At 31.5% G+C, this 20690-nt stretch overlaps 1 protein-coding gene across 1 annotated transcript in view; it reads right to left on the bottom strand.

Annotated features, from left to right (window-relative positions):
• Window positions 1–20690, bottom strand: part of LOC111028370 (brain-specific angiogenesis inhibitor 1-associated protein 2-like protein 2) — a 107373-nt gene that overhangs the window by 16291 nt on the left and 70392 nt on the right. Inside the window, exon 4 of the mRNA XM_022306991.1 lies at window positions 4529–4590. Coding sequence (XP_022162683.1) covers window positions 4529–4590 — 62 coding nt within the window. The remainder of the gene's footprint in view (window positions 1–4528; window positions 4591–20690) is intronic.

The following is a 20690-nucleotide window of genomic DNA, read 5'->3' as shown; positions in this document are numbered from 1 at the left end:
GACGTTAGGTATAATATATATATATATATGGCAAATAGATTATATCGAAAAACTTTGTATGATCGATAAAAGTTTCTCACCGCGTGGAAGTTCGAACAACGGTTATAAAATATATATATATATATATGTTTGTATACTTTATAATACACAATTTTCGACGGAAATTCGACATGATACGTACCCCCAAAGTCCAATCATACGATATGACCTATAGGTGATATGACGAGTAATGTGACATAAATACATGATATATTATAATAATGTACTGCAGTAATAAGTCCCAAAAGCATCGTAAGTAGTTTCCTATATATACAGAGGTATCTGTATATCTTCGTGGAAAATCAATATATTATTAGAATGCGTTTCAACGAAAACAATAGTCCAAAATTTGAAAATATTTTATCTTCTCCTTTCAATAGACATAAAATACTCAACCATTTATTTAATTATTTTATTATTAATTTTATTTTCATTTACTAACCATTTAATTATGTTCTAAACCTTATAGACTGTATAATTTAAACGCACAATGAAAAGAAAAACAATTCAATTTTTATTTTCAATAATTTATTTTCATCTTATTAAAAATCATTTTGAAATTGTGTAAACATTTAAGCAGATAAAGTTTTAAATGAATGTATAAATAATACCAAAAAAACAGTTGTAAGAAAATCGACGACGGTCAATAGAATCTTACCAAAATATGCGATCCATTATTTATACGCGTCTAAATAATGCGCAAGAGGATGAGATGGTAAATGTATGTTGAGCATTACCGAGACATGGCTTTGTCATATCATACATCTACTGTTGGAGCCGAACTTTTCTCGCGATATTTCAATCAATTTTAAAATGAGTTGTAATTATATTATAGTGCATGTGACAGTAAAAAAATCTTATAAACATATTTTCTTGAGATACACCATTAAAATACAGTTGATCGAACATGGGCGAAGCGTTTTCGACTTTAAATGCAATATATAGTTTGACAATGTGTCAATTCATTCTAATAATATTGCATAACATCACAAGGCTGTATCGGTTAAATCGGAACTTAAATTTCGTAATTACGTTTTCTGTCCAAAACACGTTTGGTGGTCTAAGACCGGAATCACAACGAACCTGCAGGGTTTATACTCGAAACAAGAAAACATTTGTGCCCAGGTTCTCACCAGAAACCTGAAATATTAAGATACTGTTTGATTTTTTACTTTCTGCGGACTTATGTTCATATAACTCAAGACCGAGAGAGCCATAACTAAAGTTCTTTTAGTAAAGAAAACTTTCGACGGACGACATTCATGTTTGACGAGTCAACGCAATTACATCAATCATTATTATTCTGCTATATTGAGTAGGTATTAAAGTAAATGGTAGAGGTAATGAGAAAATATTTGATTTACTACGTCTTTAGCACTAAGTTCTTTTGCGCAACTATAATATTATATACCTGTAAAATATGTATGAGGTTTGTCGTTTGTGTGTTAAAACATGAATTATTTCTTCTCCTTAAATACGTATAATGCTTACCGGAATATTTTTCATGGGTGATTGGATTACGATTTCAATGATACCTTATAAAATTCTTAACGAGCATTATCTACTCAATCACAATATATCTATGCACATAACTCTGCAATCGGAATTATTAATTAGAAAAGTTTGGATATTGATTTATAATTCATTTGTTTACTGTTTTGAAATTGTATATTGTTAGCATAGTATACGAAAACTTAAATCAAACATTCAAAGTTAAGTTCGTACTTATAAATCCATCACTAATCACTTATTAAATGATAAGTTTAACGGTGTTCATGACGCAGTTATGGTAGGTATAGGTACATCAAAGTTTCATTCTTATTTTGTGAGTTCTCTTTATAAACACAATTAAGTCATACACATCCTTAAATTCGTTTTTTGTTTTGGTTATAAAATTCGTTATTTCATGTCCATTAAATTTTTGAGGTCAAAAGTTATAATTATTGAAGGTGTAAAAATATTTGGATTTATAAATATGAGACGTAATTTATTTTATAGTAATAATATAATTTTAAGCTGTTGCGTGTACGGTACACATAAATCAAGTATACACCTTGTTATAACAACTTAACACTTTTTAGTTTATACATTTTTATAAATAAAATGTACCCATATAATTATTTTACATGTTATAATATTGTGCGCTAAAAATTTTTATACATTAAAAAATGAGTAAAAATCGGTTTAATTGACGGACTGCACGACGGTAGGCGGTAACAAAATAAGTCCAATATAATAGGTATCACATTTTATGGTACCTATACCATATTATTATATTTTATAACAGTTGTACGCCTAAATTTAATATGACGTTAACACTTTTCGGCAATGTTTTGACCATTATTAAAAACGAATTATAATCCATTAATAATAAGCCAAAATATTGGTATACCTACCTATACTAGGTATTAACTTTCTACGATTTTCGCTAATAGTTCCTATACGAAATCGATTCTGTTGATTTACGTCCATTTAGACCTGTTTCTCGGAGTAGGTTGACATTATGCCGAACAGAAAGTGCAAAATATGTTACGAAAGCGAGTGCTGTATTATATTGCGCACACTATTGCTCTGTTGTATAGAAATATACCACCTGCTACCTAAACTCTATAATAATAATACGCGGAACGTCATATTATTATAACGGTCGGGGGTACGATTATTATACATACTATAATATCATATGAATTGAAAATAATATTTTTTTACTCAAAATAAACATAGCGAAAAAACCAAAGGTCGTAATTCGGTATCCCAACAATGTGTGTGTGTGTGTGTGTGTGTGTGTAAATTAAGTGACCGACCGGCAATGGAATTGCAACTCCAATACAGCAAAGTACGCCAACGCCGCCGATGCTGGCCAATAGTGTTGTAACATCGGCTGAAAGAGTAAAACAGAGCGAACAGAAGAGACGACAGGATATATTATTATGTTAATGACTGTAACGACGAGCGCGAAAACGAGGGTGGCCTATGATCTGCAGTTAGGCTGAAATTATTACTGTTGTGAGTCTGTGGGTGTTTGTGTGTGTCTGTCTGTGTGTATGTCTGTGTGTCTGTCTGTGTCTGTCTGCCTGTGTGTCTGTCTGTGTGTGAGAGAGGGAGCAGTGGGATAAATGCCAGAACCCTCGCATGACTATAATAATTCTCTCGCTGGGCGATTTACAAAACCTGAGGCTAAAATCGAAATGCTTTATATTATTATACATTGTTACATCGTGATGTTCCCATATTTTTTTTTTACACTTCTCCACTGGATTCGTTTTAGATTTTCATTGAGAGCATTTGCGGCGAAAAAGTATACAAAGATTGCTGTTACAAAAAAAAAAAAAAACGAGTATCATATTGCAGAAGATAGTCATCACTATATATATAATATATATATATATATATATATCAGACAATAATGTACGGACTTACCTATTATTATAAAACATTTGTATGCAACATAAGTGTGACCGAGTGAGTAAATATTATACAAGTGATACTATTTTTGTTGAAATTCTTGGGATTTCGAAAAAAAATAAAGATACAGAGGTATTTTAATATATTATATTTGTAGATATTATAATCGAATTCACATGCGCAAGATTTAAACGTCGTCGGCACATGGTATGAATAGACCGAATAATTTACATAATAATATAATATAGCTTTATGGAAACGTTTTTTTGCTACGGCTCGATAAATATATTTTCAAAATGAATGAAAAAAAAAACAGTATTAATACGCATCACATGTTTGTTCGTTATCGGAAAAGTTTTATTGAATTTTAATTAAATATTATAAAAACAACTGCATAATATTATAATAATATATAGATTATAAGCCACATTATTACAGTTCTTCCTTAGATAAATAATGCAACCATCCGAGGATATTGAATATACATTATACTTCTACATTTTATTTTTTTTTAGATTACATTTTTTTTTCATTTGTATACCGCTGTTTACATTTTATTACAGAATTCAATGTAATTTTTCTGACTTCGGTTCGTGATGAAATATTAATTAAGGGACGGATGTAAAACTAATCAATTATTCATAATAAAAGTTTATATTAACAGGTCATCGAAGTAGGATACTAATTTCCTTTTTTGATTACTATCGTAGTCATTCCTCTCGACATTCTCATATTTTTTGACATGTACATTTTGCAGTCACTAAAAAGGCTATTAAGGTATTAAAATCTGTATATTTTAATTTATCTATTTTGCTGAAAGCTAGTAAAATTAAATTATATAACTATTATCTGACCTCAACAATATAAAAAATTCGTGTACCTATTTTACAATTACTCTCGGTTTAATTTACTTTTTCCAAATACAAAATATATGTAGTTATTTAATAGTTAAACTATATGGGTGTGCTTAGTTTCAAGTAAAACAATTTAGAAATTATCGTTTGATTAAAAACAGAAAAAGGAATTTATAAACTTTTTTCTATATAATATATTATATAAACTAATTTGAGTGTTTTAAACTTACGATGTTTAGCTGCTGTGATTGGATTTCCTTGTAAACCTCAACGATCTGCATAAGTGCTGAACCTGAAACGTAATTAAAAAACATTTCGTTATAGGTACTATATTTTACCATGACAAACGATACCCAAGAGAGTACGGTATCACAGATCATAAATTAAACTAAAGATTTGCATAAGTACATAACGCACATAGTACAAAACACTCTCGTGTGATGTCATCAATTTGTTTATTACTTTCCCGGACAATATTCTCGATTGTAAATAAATCGTTAGAATGAAAACGACGTTGTATTTAATTTTTCTATCCAATTACATTTTTGATTGTTATTAATCTTAAATGTTACTAATTCTCCATTATTATTATTTTATTAGATTGTTATAGATATTATTGACATTTATAATAAATTACAAAAAATCATTAAAGTCTATAGCCAAATTCATCGGTAATACATCAATGTGTAGAGGTATTATACAAATTAGTTATTATACTAATGAAATAGCTTTAGTAGGTATATATTAGTATAATATTATTGTTAATTAATCATTGAATGTAAAGTATGTTAATTTAGTCATTACATAATTTATGTTCGTATAATTTGATTATACATGGGTGTGTTTAGATGAATATTTATCAAATATCGTAAAAACTAATATTATTAAAAAATGTTTTAAGTTTTTTTTTAAATTAATAAAAATTATAGTGTTCACTAAATAGCACAAGACAACTTTGAAAACTTGAGCCACAATTTCATTCAAACGTGTCTTTAATTAAATTTAAATGTTTCAAATAATAATAATGAATTTATCAACATTCGTTACTATAAAAAAAAACCAATATGACGTGAATAAAAGGCAATTCATTTTTATAAAATTTAAATTTAATTCAAGTCCAATTGGATATGTGTGCATGCACAACGTACCTAACTACTAATAAAATAAAATAAAACAAAATTCAATTCCTTTTATTACAATTTATCATTTATAATAATAATAAATAATTTATCACGTTTCTTTATTTAATTTATCTCTATTATTCGTTTGTTTAAAAAAATATATTTTTCTTTGTCAAATCGAAAATATTATTGCAGTTTATTTTATCTATGCAATAATTTATTTAACATCCATGTTTATGACGCTGAAATTGAAATAGTTAAATCATTCTGTAAATTGTTATTATTTATTTTTTATTCCAAGCTGATATGATATATAACTAATATTGATATTGATTCCTCAAATATTTATGTATAATTTTCTAGTTTTGTAGGTCATTCAATTTTTTCATATTTATAAGGATCAGAAATTTGACACAGATAATACATACTTTATTCAGAACATTTTAGCAATTTTCCAAGAAATCGAGTTAACTTTCAAAATATTAAAAAGTTAATATGAATATGCCACAAGCCATTCGTCCCATTTTAAAAATCACAAAAATTTAAAATTTCTTTACAATTATAATATATTATTATTGAATTCGTAATGGGAAAACGATTTTTCTGATTCTTTTATATAGTTAGCATTCGGTTGCACAATTTTTTCTAAATTATTTTTTTCACCGTCAATAGGTAAGAATTTCCAGTTTCCACTGACACGAATAAAGGCGTTCATAACACACATAGGTATAGTCAATGTATTCCGGTGTTATACTATATTAGGTACTCTATTAATACTAATTTAATATTTCTTAAGTTTGAAAATATACCAATTATTAATATATTTTAATTTTCTTGAAATATATACTAATGTTCATGCTTTCTAATGTATTATTTATTAACCATGTCAATGTATATTAATTAAACGTTAATAAACCATAAATTAACTGTGAAAAACAATAAATTGGTTTTCTAAAACAAAATACGTAATACCCACATTATTAAATATTCTTTATATTTTGAATAATATTATGACAAAATCAAAGTTATAATATTCAATAAATATTATCAGATTCTTTTTATTCTATTAATTATTATCAAATAAGTATTAAGAGGTGTTTTCTGTAGAAATAATAAAGCTGATCAATGGTGAAATTCAAAAACCAAGCTCAGGAATTATTGAGAAATAAATTATTATTTTAAAATGTTTTCCATTAGTAAATCAAATAGTACTCAATTTAAATTTCGAAGCATATGTTTATTTAAAATACGAATTGGTTGTCAAACGTTAATGAAGCGAATGGATTCGATTGAAAGCTCTAAAATTCGACCAAGCAAAATGGATTATCACAACTCCCTCACTCTATCTCACTCACCCCCTCTAGAGACCATCTGATCGCTTCTTTTGGATAGAACTTAATTACTTCACCAATACGACGCCTGTTTTAATCCTCTTTGAGTGTGTAAGGTATAAGTAGAGTGGTAGATACACATAAAAAATACCTTACAACTTTAAAGTGTTAAGCTCTTAAGATGTCTCTGTCACAATTACGCCAACACTAATACACTATAATATGGTATAACATGCGGCTACCTTCTAAAATGTATCTATAATAATCGATAAAAATATTAAAAGGAGTTGGAAAGGTACTCATTATTTCAAGAAAAAAAACTCAAATTCAATATGACTAACCTATGATTCGAAAGTGACAAAATTAAGGAAACAATCAACTGTTTCTTTTTTCTCATATTATTTTCATTTAGCTAACTTCAAAACAGTTATAAAATGTACAGAAAAATGTGTGAATCTAATTGAATGTTAGATTTACAAAAATTAATTTTAAAGTAAACTTCATTTAGGAGTAGATGAGAGATAACATATTTGCTATTAATTATACAGATAGTATTGTGTATCGATTCAAAAAAGTTGATAATATTATTATTATGCACACACTCTTCTCATTCAAAATATTTTATAAAGGTCAGTTGAAGTTTAGAAACGTGTTGTAAACTGGTAATTCAAAATTATTATAATGTAATATAATATTAAGTGATAAGTGAAATCAAAATGAAAAATAATGACATTTTCTATACTTTCGCGTATACAAGCGTAATAGACAAACACATAACCAAATAAAAACATAATTTAATGATAAAACACACAAAAATAACGACAGTGGTGCCTATATGGCATTAACCTTTCTAATTTCACTTACTTTGCGGTTAACATACTAAACAATAATATAACAAATGTCATGAGTTCTTGAAAATTTACATATTCCAACTACAAAATATCTAGCTTAAAATAAATTTTAAATTACTATGACCCATTTTTTTTTCTTAAGAAATAATACATATTATACATCATGCATTTTAATTTTCTCTTAAATATGCACAGAATGTAAAAAACGTTTTTCCTATACTCACTTCATAATACGTGATAATAGTTTTAATATTTTTTCCTGAAACCATAGATATTATTTAGGTACTACTCTCTACTAGTATTAATGTTTAATTTTTTCACGAATTCGAATGCATCAAATAATTATTATACCTAAGCACAACAAAATATTCAAAATTGTTGACATTTCGTATAAAATAAAAACTAAGAACATCTTGAAATAATTATTGTATACATTAAATGCAAATAATATGACTTTTAAGTTATAATAATTATAATAATAGGTATTCAAAAACTGAAAATATTCATATCGAAACAATGTGCTATATGTAGGTGTATTATTATAATATAGGCTTTGTATCATAATACTATAACGTTTTTTGAGATGACATTCAAACATATCTTTTACATGAAAAAACCCAAACTTTTTACAAAACGATAACGAATTCAAAGCTTCAAAAATCAATTCTGGTGTCATACTACCTCCATGGAGTGGATGCACGAAAAAAAAACCACATAATAATATTGTGGGTACTACATTATTATTGTACAGGCATCGCTCGATAGGCAATCAAAATGTATTATTTCTTCGAAAAAACTAAAAAGCACGTTCATCCGAATCCATAATAACGCCATGACGATGATTGCAGACTTTACGCAAGATAATATTGTTATTCAGTGAGCTTTTCTACGAATATTTGTTATAATTTATAAGTTTAATTTGTTTTCCTTGACGGGGTTTGTGCGAGTGTTTTCTTATATTATATCATTTTCTTTTTTTTTATCACGTCTCACACGGGACTGCACACGCAACTAAACATGACAAACTTTGTAAGTAAACGACAGTCGCGATAGCATATAATATTGTTTAGAAATTTAAAGTGTTATAACATATTACGCAGGTAGGTATATGGTATTATTAAATTATTTGACGACTCGACAGTCGTCGCACCCTCCAAACGAATCTTCCGTTTTATTTGCGGAAGGAGGAATAGTAACCCGTTTTATTATAATATATTACGCACCGCCTGTCGATTTTTTCGTACATCCGTGCCAGCCAAAACATGAAAAATACTTTATTGTTATTATTTATACGGCAGTTGCGTTATTATTATTATTTTGGTTATGTGACCGTAAAGCACCGCATTTGTGTGTGTTTCCGCGACAATCTCGACGTAACACATTCGCGCGAGGGATATATAACAAATAGAGAGAGAGAGAGAGAGAGAGAGAGAGCAAAAATAATACTCTAAGGGGAAGATTTACAAATGGGTCGAGACAAACGTCCGACGATCGGGTGCAAAACGATTTGTCCGATTTAGGTCCGGAGACGACGGCGATGACGACGATTACTCAAACCGGACGAACCGCAATTCGCAGACGCCGCCGCCGGAACGGAATTTCGCACGCCAACCTCTTCATCATGTCGCCGCTGCCTTCCTCGTCTTCCTCACTATCCTCACGTCTCTCTCTCTCTTTGACTTCGAGACATCGTCGTCCCGGGGCCAAATATAAAAACTAGACCGGCTCTGAACGCTGGTATCTATTTGTTATAATTTTCGGGCCATTTGCCTTTTGACCGCATACGTACTATTATAATGTGTGTGTGTGTGTGTGTGTACCAAGATTCAAGCCGAGCTTAGATGTACCTGCACCGACGGTTGACCGCAGTGAGGATCAAGATTTACATGCATATAAATGGCTATACGTCGTACCTTTGCAGCTATGGTGGCTTGAAAACTCTAAACAAAAAATAAAGCCACGGACAAAAGAAATGACCAAAGTGCTTTATTTTCAAATATTCTAAACCTCAAAAATTCTTGGCATGTATTTAAATAATTTTTAAATGTTTTCATTTAATTGTACAAGTGGGCGAAAAATGCATGTCTATATTGTAATTAGTAATTTTAAATTGTTAGTCACATTTTATAGTATAGAACTTTTGGCTACCTACTTAATTTTATACTGGAAAATTAAAAAACATGTATGTTATATTTTAACCGTTTTTAAACAATAAATTAAATACATATATTTTTAGTTATTTAATGATTTCTTCTATTGAATTCTACTGAAAAGTATTTACATAACAGTATTTTATTAACAAATACAAATATACCCAAGACGGTATTTAAAATACTTTCTGAACAAAAGTGTTTGAATACATTTACTCAAATGTTTTACAAGACTGACACCTATAATAGCGTATATACAGTTTTAATAAATACTATTTAGAACAGGAAAGTGGTTGAATATACTAATTGGTATAGAAAATTCTTTCCCAGTGGCACATTGGGACGCTAAAAACACTATTTATGAACAATATTCTACGAAATCTGAAATAAACAGGTAATGATGACTTTCAAAAGTGCATATTATAATACAGAGTAAAAAATAATACGATTAGAAATGTCCTGTTTATTTCTAGTTATTTAAACGGAAAGCTTGTCCTCGATTATAATATTGTTGTCTAGACTTAAAAGTTAAAATTGAATACATTAAACAGAATATGAGACGAATCTGGCCACAATATTGTGGGTAAAGTAGTCGGGTTGTGTCCAAAACTATAAAATATATGGACTCCAACGTTACCGTATAGGTATATATTACATATCATTATGTATATTGTAATTTGTATATATATATATAGGGACCAACCATTAACAATGATATACAATATTGTTATATTCACCGTCAACGATTCGTCAAGGAAAAAAAAAAATATAACCATCTGTCATAGTATGTGACATTCGATTTACGAACTTCGACAATACATATATATATATATTGGTTTTCAACACTTAATAAAACTGCGCACCGATGATGGCGTTATTTTTATGCAATCGTCTGCATTTCGATTTTATTTTTAGTCGTATTCCCCCATAGACGCCCCGTTTTCGTGCAGGAAGCTCTCTGGAATACTCGTTTTGGGTATATACATTTAGATAAATATAATATATAATATATACGCGCGTTATACATATTCTATACCTCTAAATCACGATCGTCATGAACTCTCGCGTAATTTCTAGGGAGGGTGTTCGATACTCAGATGTTTTACGAACACGAGGTTGAATGCGTTATATATTTACGTATAGAGATAAATACAAGAAAAGAAATCGAAAAATGTATAGGACGGAGTGCCTGAACCTGCATTCCATCATTATTTAATAACCGCAGAATAATATGGTAATGTTTAAAATTGTTTTTCCACTCGTAAACAGTATATTATATTGTATTAGTTTTAAAAAATTGTTAGTTAACAATTTCAATGTCGATACATTATTTAAAGTTTAAAATTACTTTGTTATTTTTTTTTTGTTAAACAAATCTTTGCGTTTAAAACAAATTATATGAATAAACGAATAGGTGTACATCGAGTTTAGACAAATAAGCGTATTTATTTTTCTTATAATATATTTATTAATTATCTTTTATGGACATCGATGATCGTAGAGTATAGTTTTCGTTCGTTAGTTCCTCTTGTTATGTAATTGCTATAAATTATGCGTCCTTGAAGCAATTCGCATTTCATATACAAAACAAAATGCACGTACCATTTGTAAATTATTATTTCAAATCCGCGCGCACTTCACAACATATAAAATATTAATCATGTCCAATAATATCTATAGTGTACGTATAACTAATATGAGATTATAAATCACGCAAATGTTTTTCTAGCCGAACGATCCTATGGCGATACCCACACACACGGACAGAGGTACATGACTACATGAAACCGTGTTCTCGGCGAGCATAATACTCGTATGTGTATTAAATTTTAAAAAATGAAACAAAATGTGATAGGTATGTGTACTAGTTGTAGACAAGTTTTGATTCTCGGTGGTGTTTATTTATAATATTATCGAGTCTGAAAGGTCTATGTAATTATAATAACGGCTTAACGAGTATGTGTGTTCCAATATAGTAGTCTTATGCAAATGTAATTTGGCCTCGAGGTGACTGACTAGCATATGGGTCAAGTTAAATGGAAAATTATGAATCTACATTAATGAGTAATCGTCAAAGATCGGTTGTAAAGATAATAAACGACATTTTCATTAAAAGCGTAAAACAATAATGTAAAGTACATGCTAGTCATACTACATAATACACACATAAATAATTACAAATGCATAAAATGTATTATTTATCTTAACGTTATATTATAAGAGCGCAATAAGAAAGACAAAAATTAAAAAATAGCGTAAAAAAGTTGTAAACTATAGTAAAAAAATAAATGTTACAGGTATGTAAAATAGTATTATTTATTAATCAACTGATATTTAACAGTGCTTTGGTTTCGTAATTAATGATGATGTTTTATCATTTTTACCTAAATAATTTTAGTTTGGAAAACACATTAATAATATTGATTTTTTTTAAAAAAACTAAACTAATGGTTATTAGCCTGAAGATTATTTAGTAAGTTTTTAATTGGGAGTTAGGATACGGTGGTCGGTTAGAACACTATTGTATGTTATGTGGTAAGGATTCGTCACTAAAACCCGGGTTATCACCCATCCGAGAACTAGTGACACCGGCCGATGCTTGATTTCAGAACACGTTTGCGACTGACGCCAAACACTGATCCACACCAGACCACAATGATATTGTTGTTAGAGAATATTATGAGATTATAAGTAAGCTGAACATTTTTTAAATCCTAAAGGTTTATCATTACTTATTGTTTTATTTTGTATAGCAATAACATACAAATACAGTATTGACTTTTATCTATTATTTTATAATAATATATAGTTATTATTTTAATTATGTAGAATATATTGTTACTCATGTGTTTCGTAATTTGATAAGATATGCCTCTATAGGTAATAGATATAGAATATGGATACATACTACCGGATTACGTACACTGCTAAGTTGTTAGATTATTAGATATTGATATGGTTGAGTATTTTAAAGGGAACAATTTCAATAATTATTTAAATAACATGATACGTCCTGTCATCATAATAATATTTACAGTGGTGGCTCAAATTTTTTTCTATTTTAGTAACAATCTCTGAATTGTATGCGGTTTTTAAATTTAAACATAATGTACAATTTATACATAATATGTATTCAGTTAAACTATTTTTGCAATTAGCCACTATAGGAGCTAAATAATTAGTATACTCTCTAAACTTTAAGGTTTGATATTTTAATAACTCCTGTACTTTGAATTTCATTTAAAAAATGCAAAGAAATTACAGTACATGTAGGAACTTAATTTAATGCCCAGAAGTTGTGTTGTTACAAAACTAAAAACAAAACTTCAAAGAGTACCTACATAGTTTTTCTTATTAATTATTAAAATAATTTAAACAGAAAAAAAATCAGAAGGAATAACATTAATTGGTACGTTTGAAATGTTAAAAATATTATAATTAGATTTAAATTAATAAAATATCAGTAACGCTGGTTGTAGCTAGTTACCTACCACATTTAACTTACACAAAAAAAAAACACAGACACTAAGACACTTATTAATACAGAAAACTAATGTGTTTGAAAATAATTGTTTTTACACATAATTTTAAATCATTACAATTTACATTTCATGTTCTGAAGCAGAATATTAATCGGAGTATTTTGATCCATAAAAATACAATTTTGGACTAGTAGCTTATTAGTTATTAGTTATAACTAATTTATAAGTGTTATAACTATTATAAGTATTTAAAGTTTAGATGAGCTGAGTAGTGGACCATCATTGGTACCCCTGTACCATTCCACTCCGCTCATCAAATTTTAAATATTTGTAACGCTTCTATAAACTACTCTTTCGAGATTTGAAATGTATGTATTCTATCGAAATACTCCAGAAAATATTCTGTTTCATTGGAATAATAAATTAAAAATGCCCGTCATCATTAAAAATAATAAAATATTTAAAAAATATGTTTGAAAAATGTGGTTTTTTAACGACTTAAAATTATGTAAAAACAGTATTCCAAAAACATGAATTGTTTTTGAAATAATGAGTGTGTCTTAAATGGATCACCCAGCATTGGCAGCTTTTATGCCGTGCGTCTTATTTCCATCTCATTGACGCTATAAAATAATATTTCAATATGCGTTGAATAACTGCGACTATTACAGTCGTAGTCTTAGTACATTCACTTTTAACCCTAGACTTCGTTAGGAAAAAAAAAACATTAGCGATGGGAATACGAATTAGCAGAATAATCTGAGCCGCCGTGAATAGGGACGACCTACATACCGCCTCGCTGTGAACATATATTCTTTCGCCAGATTCTGCCAGTCACGTATTGAACTCTGACAATTACAACTGGTTCAAGCGAATACGATGGGCATATTGGTAATAATAATAATAATATTTTAATGCATTTTATAATACATACGACTCATGCGATATTGTGCGCAACTCGTGTAGGTCGCTAGGTGTATATTATTATATAGTATATATTAGCCATCATAATGCGTTCAACACAAATCGGTCTGAGAGTGAACCGTATAAGTTATCGTCGTGTTACACGCGCCTCGAGGTGAAATGGGGGCCGTCAAAAAATCGAAAACGATTTATCGCAAAACGGTAAGTGTCTTTCGGTAGGTAGGTAGGTATAACGATAATATAATATTTTAAGAGTTACAATAACGCCTGCCACCACGCCGCAGCTGTTGCCCACCGAGCACAAATATTATTATTATTATAATGCGCGTGTATACGTCATAATATATAATATATATATATATATATTATTATGACTGTTATTGTAACGTTGAAAACTGATATTTCGCGTGTTACCCGCGCGTAAATAAAACGGTCGAAATAAAACAATATTATATCGAAAACGCGTCTAAAGCACCAGCGGATTCCTCGCGTCGCATTGTGTTCTGCTCTCGCGGAATATAATATTATATTCTCTGCCGCCCGTCTCGGCTCAGCGTATAATATATCGCTCTATATTTTTGTTCGTTATTATATGGCAATAAGGAATATTATATAAACGTTTGCCTCGGCGGCGGCGAAACGGACGATTTTAGTCAGTATAGGCACTCCACTCGAAAAGCAAATACTTCGTTTAATTCTTTGAGATCCGCCAGAGCGATTTATATGATCAGCCGTAGTATTGTAAGTCGCACAGGTTAATGGTTGGCTAGTGTGCACTCCATCATATGCCCGGGGGGGGGGGGGGGAGAGATTCGGGTAGAATTTTTGAGGAGGTTACAGTTTGTCAAAAACATCGGACTACTGGTATTTAAGTTGATCGTATCCTGTTCTCTAATGTATAATTTGCAAATATTCTATACTATTTAATTTATACTTATCTTAAATTAAACTACCTATTTTATTTGTTCTAAATTACTAATTATCTGTTATTAGTTATTATGTGTGGTTTGTTTTTTATTTTTGTAAATGTTTATTTCACGATGATATGGGTTGGAGATATAAACTATCGACTTAAAATAGACCAAGATAGGATTCAATTTTTCGGTGGGGAGAGGTTAGGTAGTTAGGTTAATTACCAATAATATTTGGCGTACAGTTGGTTTATTTTTGAATCTTTATAATATAATACTTTAATTTTTTCAATAATTCTGAATAATAAATATTGTAATTTTGGGGGACGAGGTGACCGAGTGGTCTGACTCTTCCGCTGCGACGCAGCCGGTCGCGGTTCGATCCTCGGCCACCGGGCGGCATTTTTCTCCGGACAATTCGCGGTGACCGGAGAGCAAGTGCTGCCATCCCCCACCCCCGGGGCATGGCAGAAACCTACGGGTGCCCCATTCGAAATTCTGCCAAAACAAACACACACGTGTTCCCCCTACCGTTCCAAAAACCTACAAACCATCAATACAAAAAAACCTACAGTACCTACTAATAGCTAATGGCCTCAGTTGCCGGGCTCAGGATCAATTAAAAAAAAAAAATATTGTAATTTTCTAATTCCTGTTAAACCAGACTATTTTGATTAACATAATATATTTCGTTTAAATTTAAATTTGTCGTAACTCGTAAATCGTAATAGCCAATTCATTAGGTATAATATAATTGCGTTTCATTCAAATGCTCAGTGCAGTACATTATAATATAGCCATTAATATATAATTGGTAAACACGTCGTAGTATATTATAGTGTTTTCACTGTATGTAACACAACCGGTCGATCATCCGTGCATAATTTACTAGAGTCACCAAGCTCGATGAACTCCAAAGCCAATATTATAATAGTACACACGACATAGTGCATCGTAGAGTAAGAATAATAATTCAATGTTAACGAGGATGTATGGCGAGAAGGATCGCTGCGGAAAAATGTGCCAAACAACAATACTCTTTATTTTTCGTCCTCCTTTTCATCGTCGTCGCGGTCGTTGTCGTTCCCGAGGGAGGAACTCGTGTTTTGGACGTCTAAAGAACCAAAACAGTCCCAGTCGGGCGCTAAAAACAATGCGGATAAGTCGTGTTCTTCCGTGTGACATCAACAGAGTAATAACGCATGTTGACGCCGTGCCGCTAGCTGTTGTACCATTGCCAAAACTCTGGCGAGACCGCCGCCGCCGACGCCGCTGCCGACCTTTTGCTTTTTGGCCGTTATTAGCTCGAAGACCGTTTAGACTCGTATAATCTGTTTTCCATTGGAACGCAGTCATGGTATATGGTAGAAGCGCGGCCGAAACGGTCGATAACGATCCATTATATTGGTCGACACTCGCGTCGAGTCGTCCTGTATGATATTAAAAGTTCTGACTCGTATATAAATCACCAGCCAGTCGAATTTTCACCGTCAACGGCAGTCGGGTTGATGTGTTTGCCTGTTTTTTTTTTTATTATTGAGATTGTCTTCCGAAAAAATGACTGTCGTCGATCTTGTCTGAAAAAAATAATAATAAACGACTGTCCACCCCCCTCGTACAGAGTAAACAGCGAAATAGCGCAAATCCATTACGTCGTCGCTACGCACCGCTCGTAAAAAGGAAGCTTTTTTAATTAATTTTATGGGCGAGAAAAGTTGATTTTCTATTGTTTTCCCTTGTAAATACCCCTGCAGCGTATTTTTCTCACTAAAGTCAATTTTAATAAACTTGTTACAACTAGGTATACACGAAGTAAAATATCATTATTTGATTTCAAATATATACGAGAATATTGTCGTGAGATGGGAGACAATTTTTTGAAAAACATTTACTAGCACTAACTGCACAGAGTACCTACATATTATCACTATACCAAAAAACACATTTTTATGGTTATTGTAGTATCAATTAATTATTCTCGATAAATATTCCGTTTAAATTAGGTACCTAGGTAACTCACAACTGTACCATAGTATGGAATAATGTGAAAACTTTTCTAAAAGCATAAATATTACGCACACTGTTGTACATTGTGCATAGGAAAATACAAAAATACTTTTGATTTTAATATTGGAGAGATGTAAATGGGATAATTTAGTCAACGTACATTATTTATACAAACGTCAAAACCCGTGGCCCGCCACCCGCGTTCGTTTTAGAGCCTGACAGACGACACACAGAAACAGTAGTTATAATGTACCTGGGTGGGTATAAATATATACATATATATATATATTATGCCTACGCATGGGCAACGCAATCGCAGAATTCCTGGACAGGATTATAAACTATTGTTTATTAAGGGCTAATGGTTCAACGCCTGCCGTAATGACGTTTATGCCCAGGGATCTCTGGGGAGAGGCGAAAAATATTCCATTTGGAATCCTCCTGCACCCCGCCGACGACCATCGTTCTCACCCCTCAGACCCACACTTGCAGCGGCGGTGACGGTATCACCTACTGGCAGGCGACCGTTTGCGCATACAGCACATGCAATACACACAACCGTCTTCACATTATTATTATTATTATATTACCTTATATATAATACCTAAAATACGTGTATGCGTTTACAATATATATATATATATATATAGATGAGACGAGGTGCTGCGGCTCTGGCGATTTTAATTAAAACAGTCGTAAGTACATATACGACCGCGACGAGATCGGGATTTGTCGGGGCGAAAACCACCCCCGAGACACGCTGTCGAATTCGAAAACACAACCATTCGATCAACTGCCTGCGGTTTTTCGCCGTCCCCAGTCCAATAGTGCAGGTGAACGAGACGCATTCCGTTTGTCGTGCAACGGTAGCCATTGTATGGCAAAGCCACAGAAATGTAACTATATGGATAGCCGAATTCGGACTTCGTATAATGTCATACAACGACGTGTAAAACTATGATATCCGACGTGTTTACAGATTATTTTGGTTTTTATGCAGTCCCGATCACAGATTAATATTTTAATAATAATCATTAACTAACAGGACTGGCAACTAAAGTATTAATACAAAAATAATTATTTAGTGATTTTAAAACTCGAAATTCTGTTGACTTTGTTTTTTTCTCATTTTAAACATACCTGTTATTCTTATTAATCAATCAGCTTTTGGAAAAACTATTTATAAACGAAACAGGTGCATATTCATTCACCAGTATTCACATCTAACCTACAACGAACGCATACATCTAGACAAATGCAGGTCCCACGAAGACCTCTTATAGACGATTCCATAGTAACTAGTGAGCATTTAAAAGTACATTATGAGAAATACATTTCAAAATTATTTTTCCATAGCAGTATAGCTACTACCAGAACGTATACAAAACATTCGAGTGGCTGTTTTTATACAAGTCTGGGAGTTTGGGTTCTATGTGGTGAGGAAAACGTTACCGGCCACGGTAACGGGTAACACGGCCAATCATTACGCTATTAATGTTTCGCATATTCGATTTCCAACGTTTAGCTCTCTGCGGCACCTAATATCGAATTTATTGAAAATATATAACAAGACGCGTTCGACACCCGTTTCGCATTGTTTTCGGCGATTAATGCGATAATCATTAGATATTATTTCTGTGTATTGTAACAGTCATGCACGACGTACATAAACCATTATTGGCATAAAGTATCGTATCTGAGCTGCAGGTCGGCTAGGTTTTGGCGGCGCAAGTTATAAACAGCGACCGGAAGAGATTTCCCACGAGGGTTTCCACGGCTTAGGCGGGATGTTCGACTAATCCAAGGGCATATTATTATTATTGTATACGTACACATCTGACTCGCTGCATCAGACACCGTGGTCTTTGATATATTATACGATATATATTATAATATTATGATGGCTCCTTTTAGTTGAGAAACTGTCGTCGTCCTTTTAGGAGCGCGAGGAGGCTTGGTAGACCGTGCGAAAAATGTTCGTTACACGGTTTGTTAGTGCGGTGACTACGTGAGACGAACGGTACATAATATCGTCGTAGGTATATATGTGTATGACACGGTTGGAGACACGCGAAAATGTCGTCCCAGGAAATTTCCGGAAAAGCTACGCTGCAAGTTTTTATCGGCGTCTGGATGGTGGATCGTCGGTAGTAGGTATACAATATAGATTCTCACATTTGTCTCTCAAAACTACCCTGCACTTTATATCTTTATCTCGTCTATTACAAACGAGCAAATTGTAGTAAATTGTTTCCCAATGTAAAAATATAAAAGTATAGCGAATAAATAAAATAAAATAATTGTTTATAATATTCAGAAACAATAAATATTATTTCTTAATATTTGTATTACCCGTTTTGAAAACTTCGAGACAGATATTTAAATAATTTCAATATATATATATATATATTATATTTAGAAAGATATTTGTTTTTCTAGTTTTCTATACTTGTAGGGTCAACAGCGATCGTCGGAAGGTTGTAAGGAGTGAAGAGGTGTACTATGCAGCGTACGTCAACTGCAAATAACTTACAAAATTCAAACCATAAATTATAATTTATAACATGTAAGAGCCTATAATATGTGCTTCGTGAAAGCCAACTATCTTAGTTGCGAGGATTTCCTAGTAGTTTTCACTGCATGGCTACGGGGAAACTACAAGTCCTTTGATCAACTACAGACTGCGGTACTGAAATCCTCTATATTCTACCACAAAACTAAAATATACTTACTCCGTTATTGAGTACAATAAATTAACATAATATTATTATCACGGCGTTTAACGAGGCACACATATGGTGTGTAGCATGCGAACTGCATGCAAGGTGCAAAGGGATCCTTAGCGACAATCGAAGCTATTACTACATTCTACTCAGGCTTTAATAGTTTAATCAACCGATTGATTTCGCGTGTACTATAATATAAAATCCATAAAAATTCCGATTTCTTCTCAAACTTGCATGTCCCCTGCCGAGCCAAGGCCTATGCGTATAATGGCGTTTTAGTGTTATTGAGTGCTCCCTCCTACGTGAGTGTTTGGACATGCGCAAATATATATAAATTAACCGGGCAAGGTATATAATATAATGTGTGGGGGGGACATAAATAGAATGTGCGATCGGAAGAAAACAAACTTTTATCGACTTTAACTTGTATATAGAAATAAAAATAATTCTGCATCCCGAACGTTCGACAGAAGAGAAACGGCTTTTTATGCTAAAGTAATATCGGCTGTCGTTTACAGAATTAATACGCAGCTATATAAATTTTTTAGCACACACAAAAAGTTAGATTAAAGTTTTCCATAGTCTGGAAACCTTATTTTGCTTTAATAATCACGTCTACAAGTATATTATGAACGAAGTTTTTGCATAATTTATAATTTTATATCTATCCTTTTCGCCGAATTAAAATACAACGTACACAACAATTGACTATTTTAATAAATAGTACAGGTCTTAATAGTATAACTGTATAGTATTATAATAGGAAGTATATTCTTTTTAGCTCACAGTAAAACTAACAATTTGAAACAACGAGTTTAATTTTGGAACTTTTGTTCTGTATTTTTTAGGTTATTTTTACCTTTATTGCACTTTAAACTATATTCATAGC

This window comes from Myzus persicae, unplaced genomic scaffold (assembly GCF_001856785.1).
Source record: "Myzus persicae strain clone G006 unplaced genomic scaffold, MPER_G0061.0, whole genome shotgun sequence".
In the NCBI taxonomy this organism is placed as follows: Eukaryota; Metazoa; Arthropoda; class Insecta; order Hemiptera; family Aphididae; genus Myzus; species Myzus persicae.
This window is presented reverse-complemented; position numbering and strand designations above follow the sequence as displayed.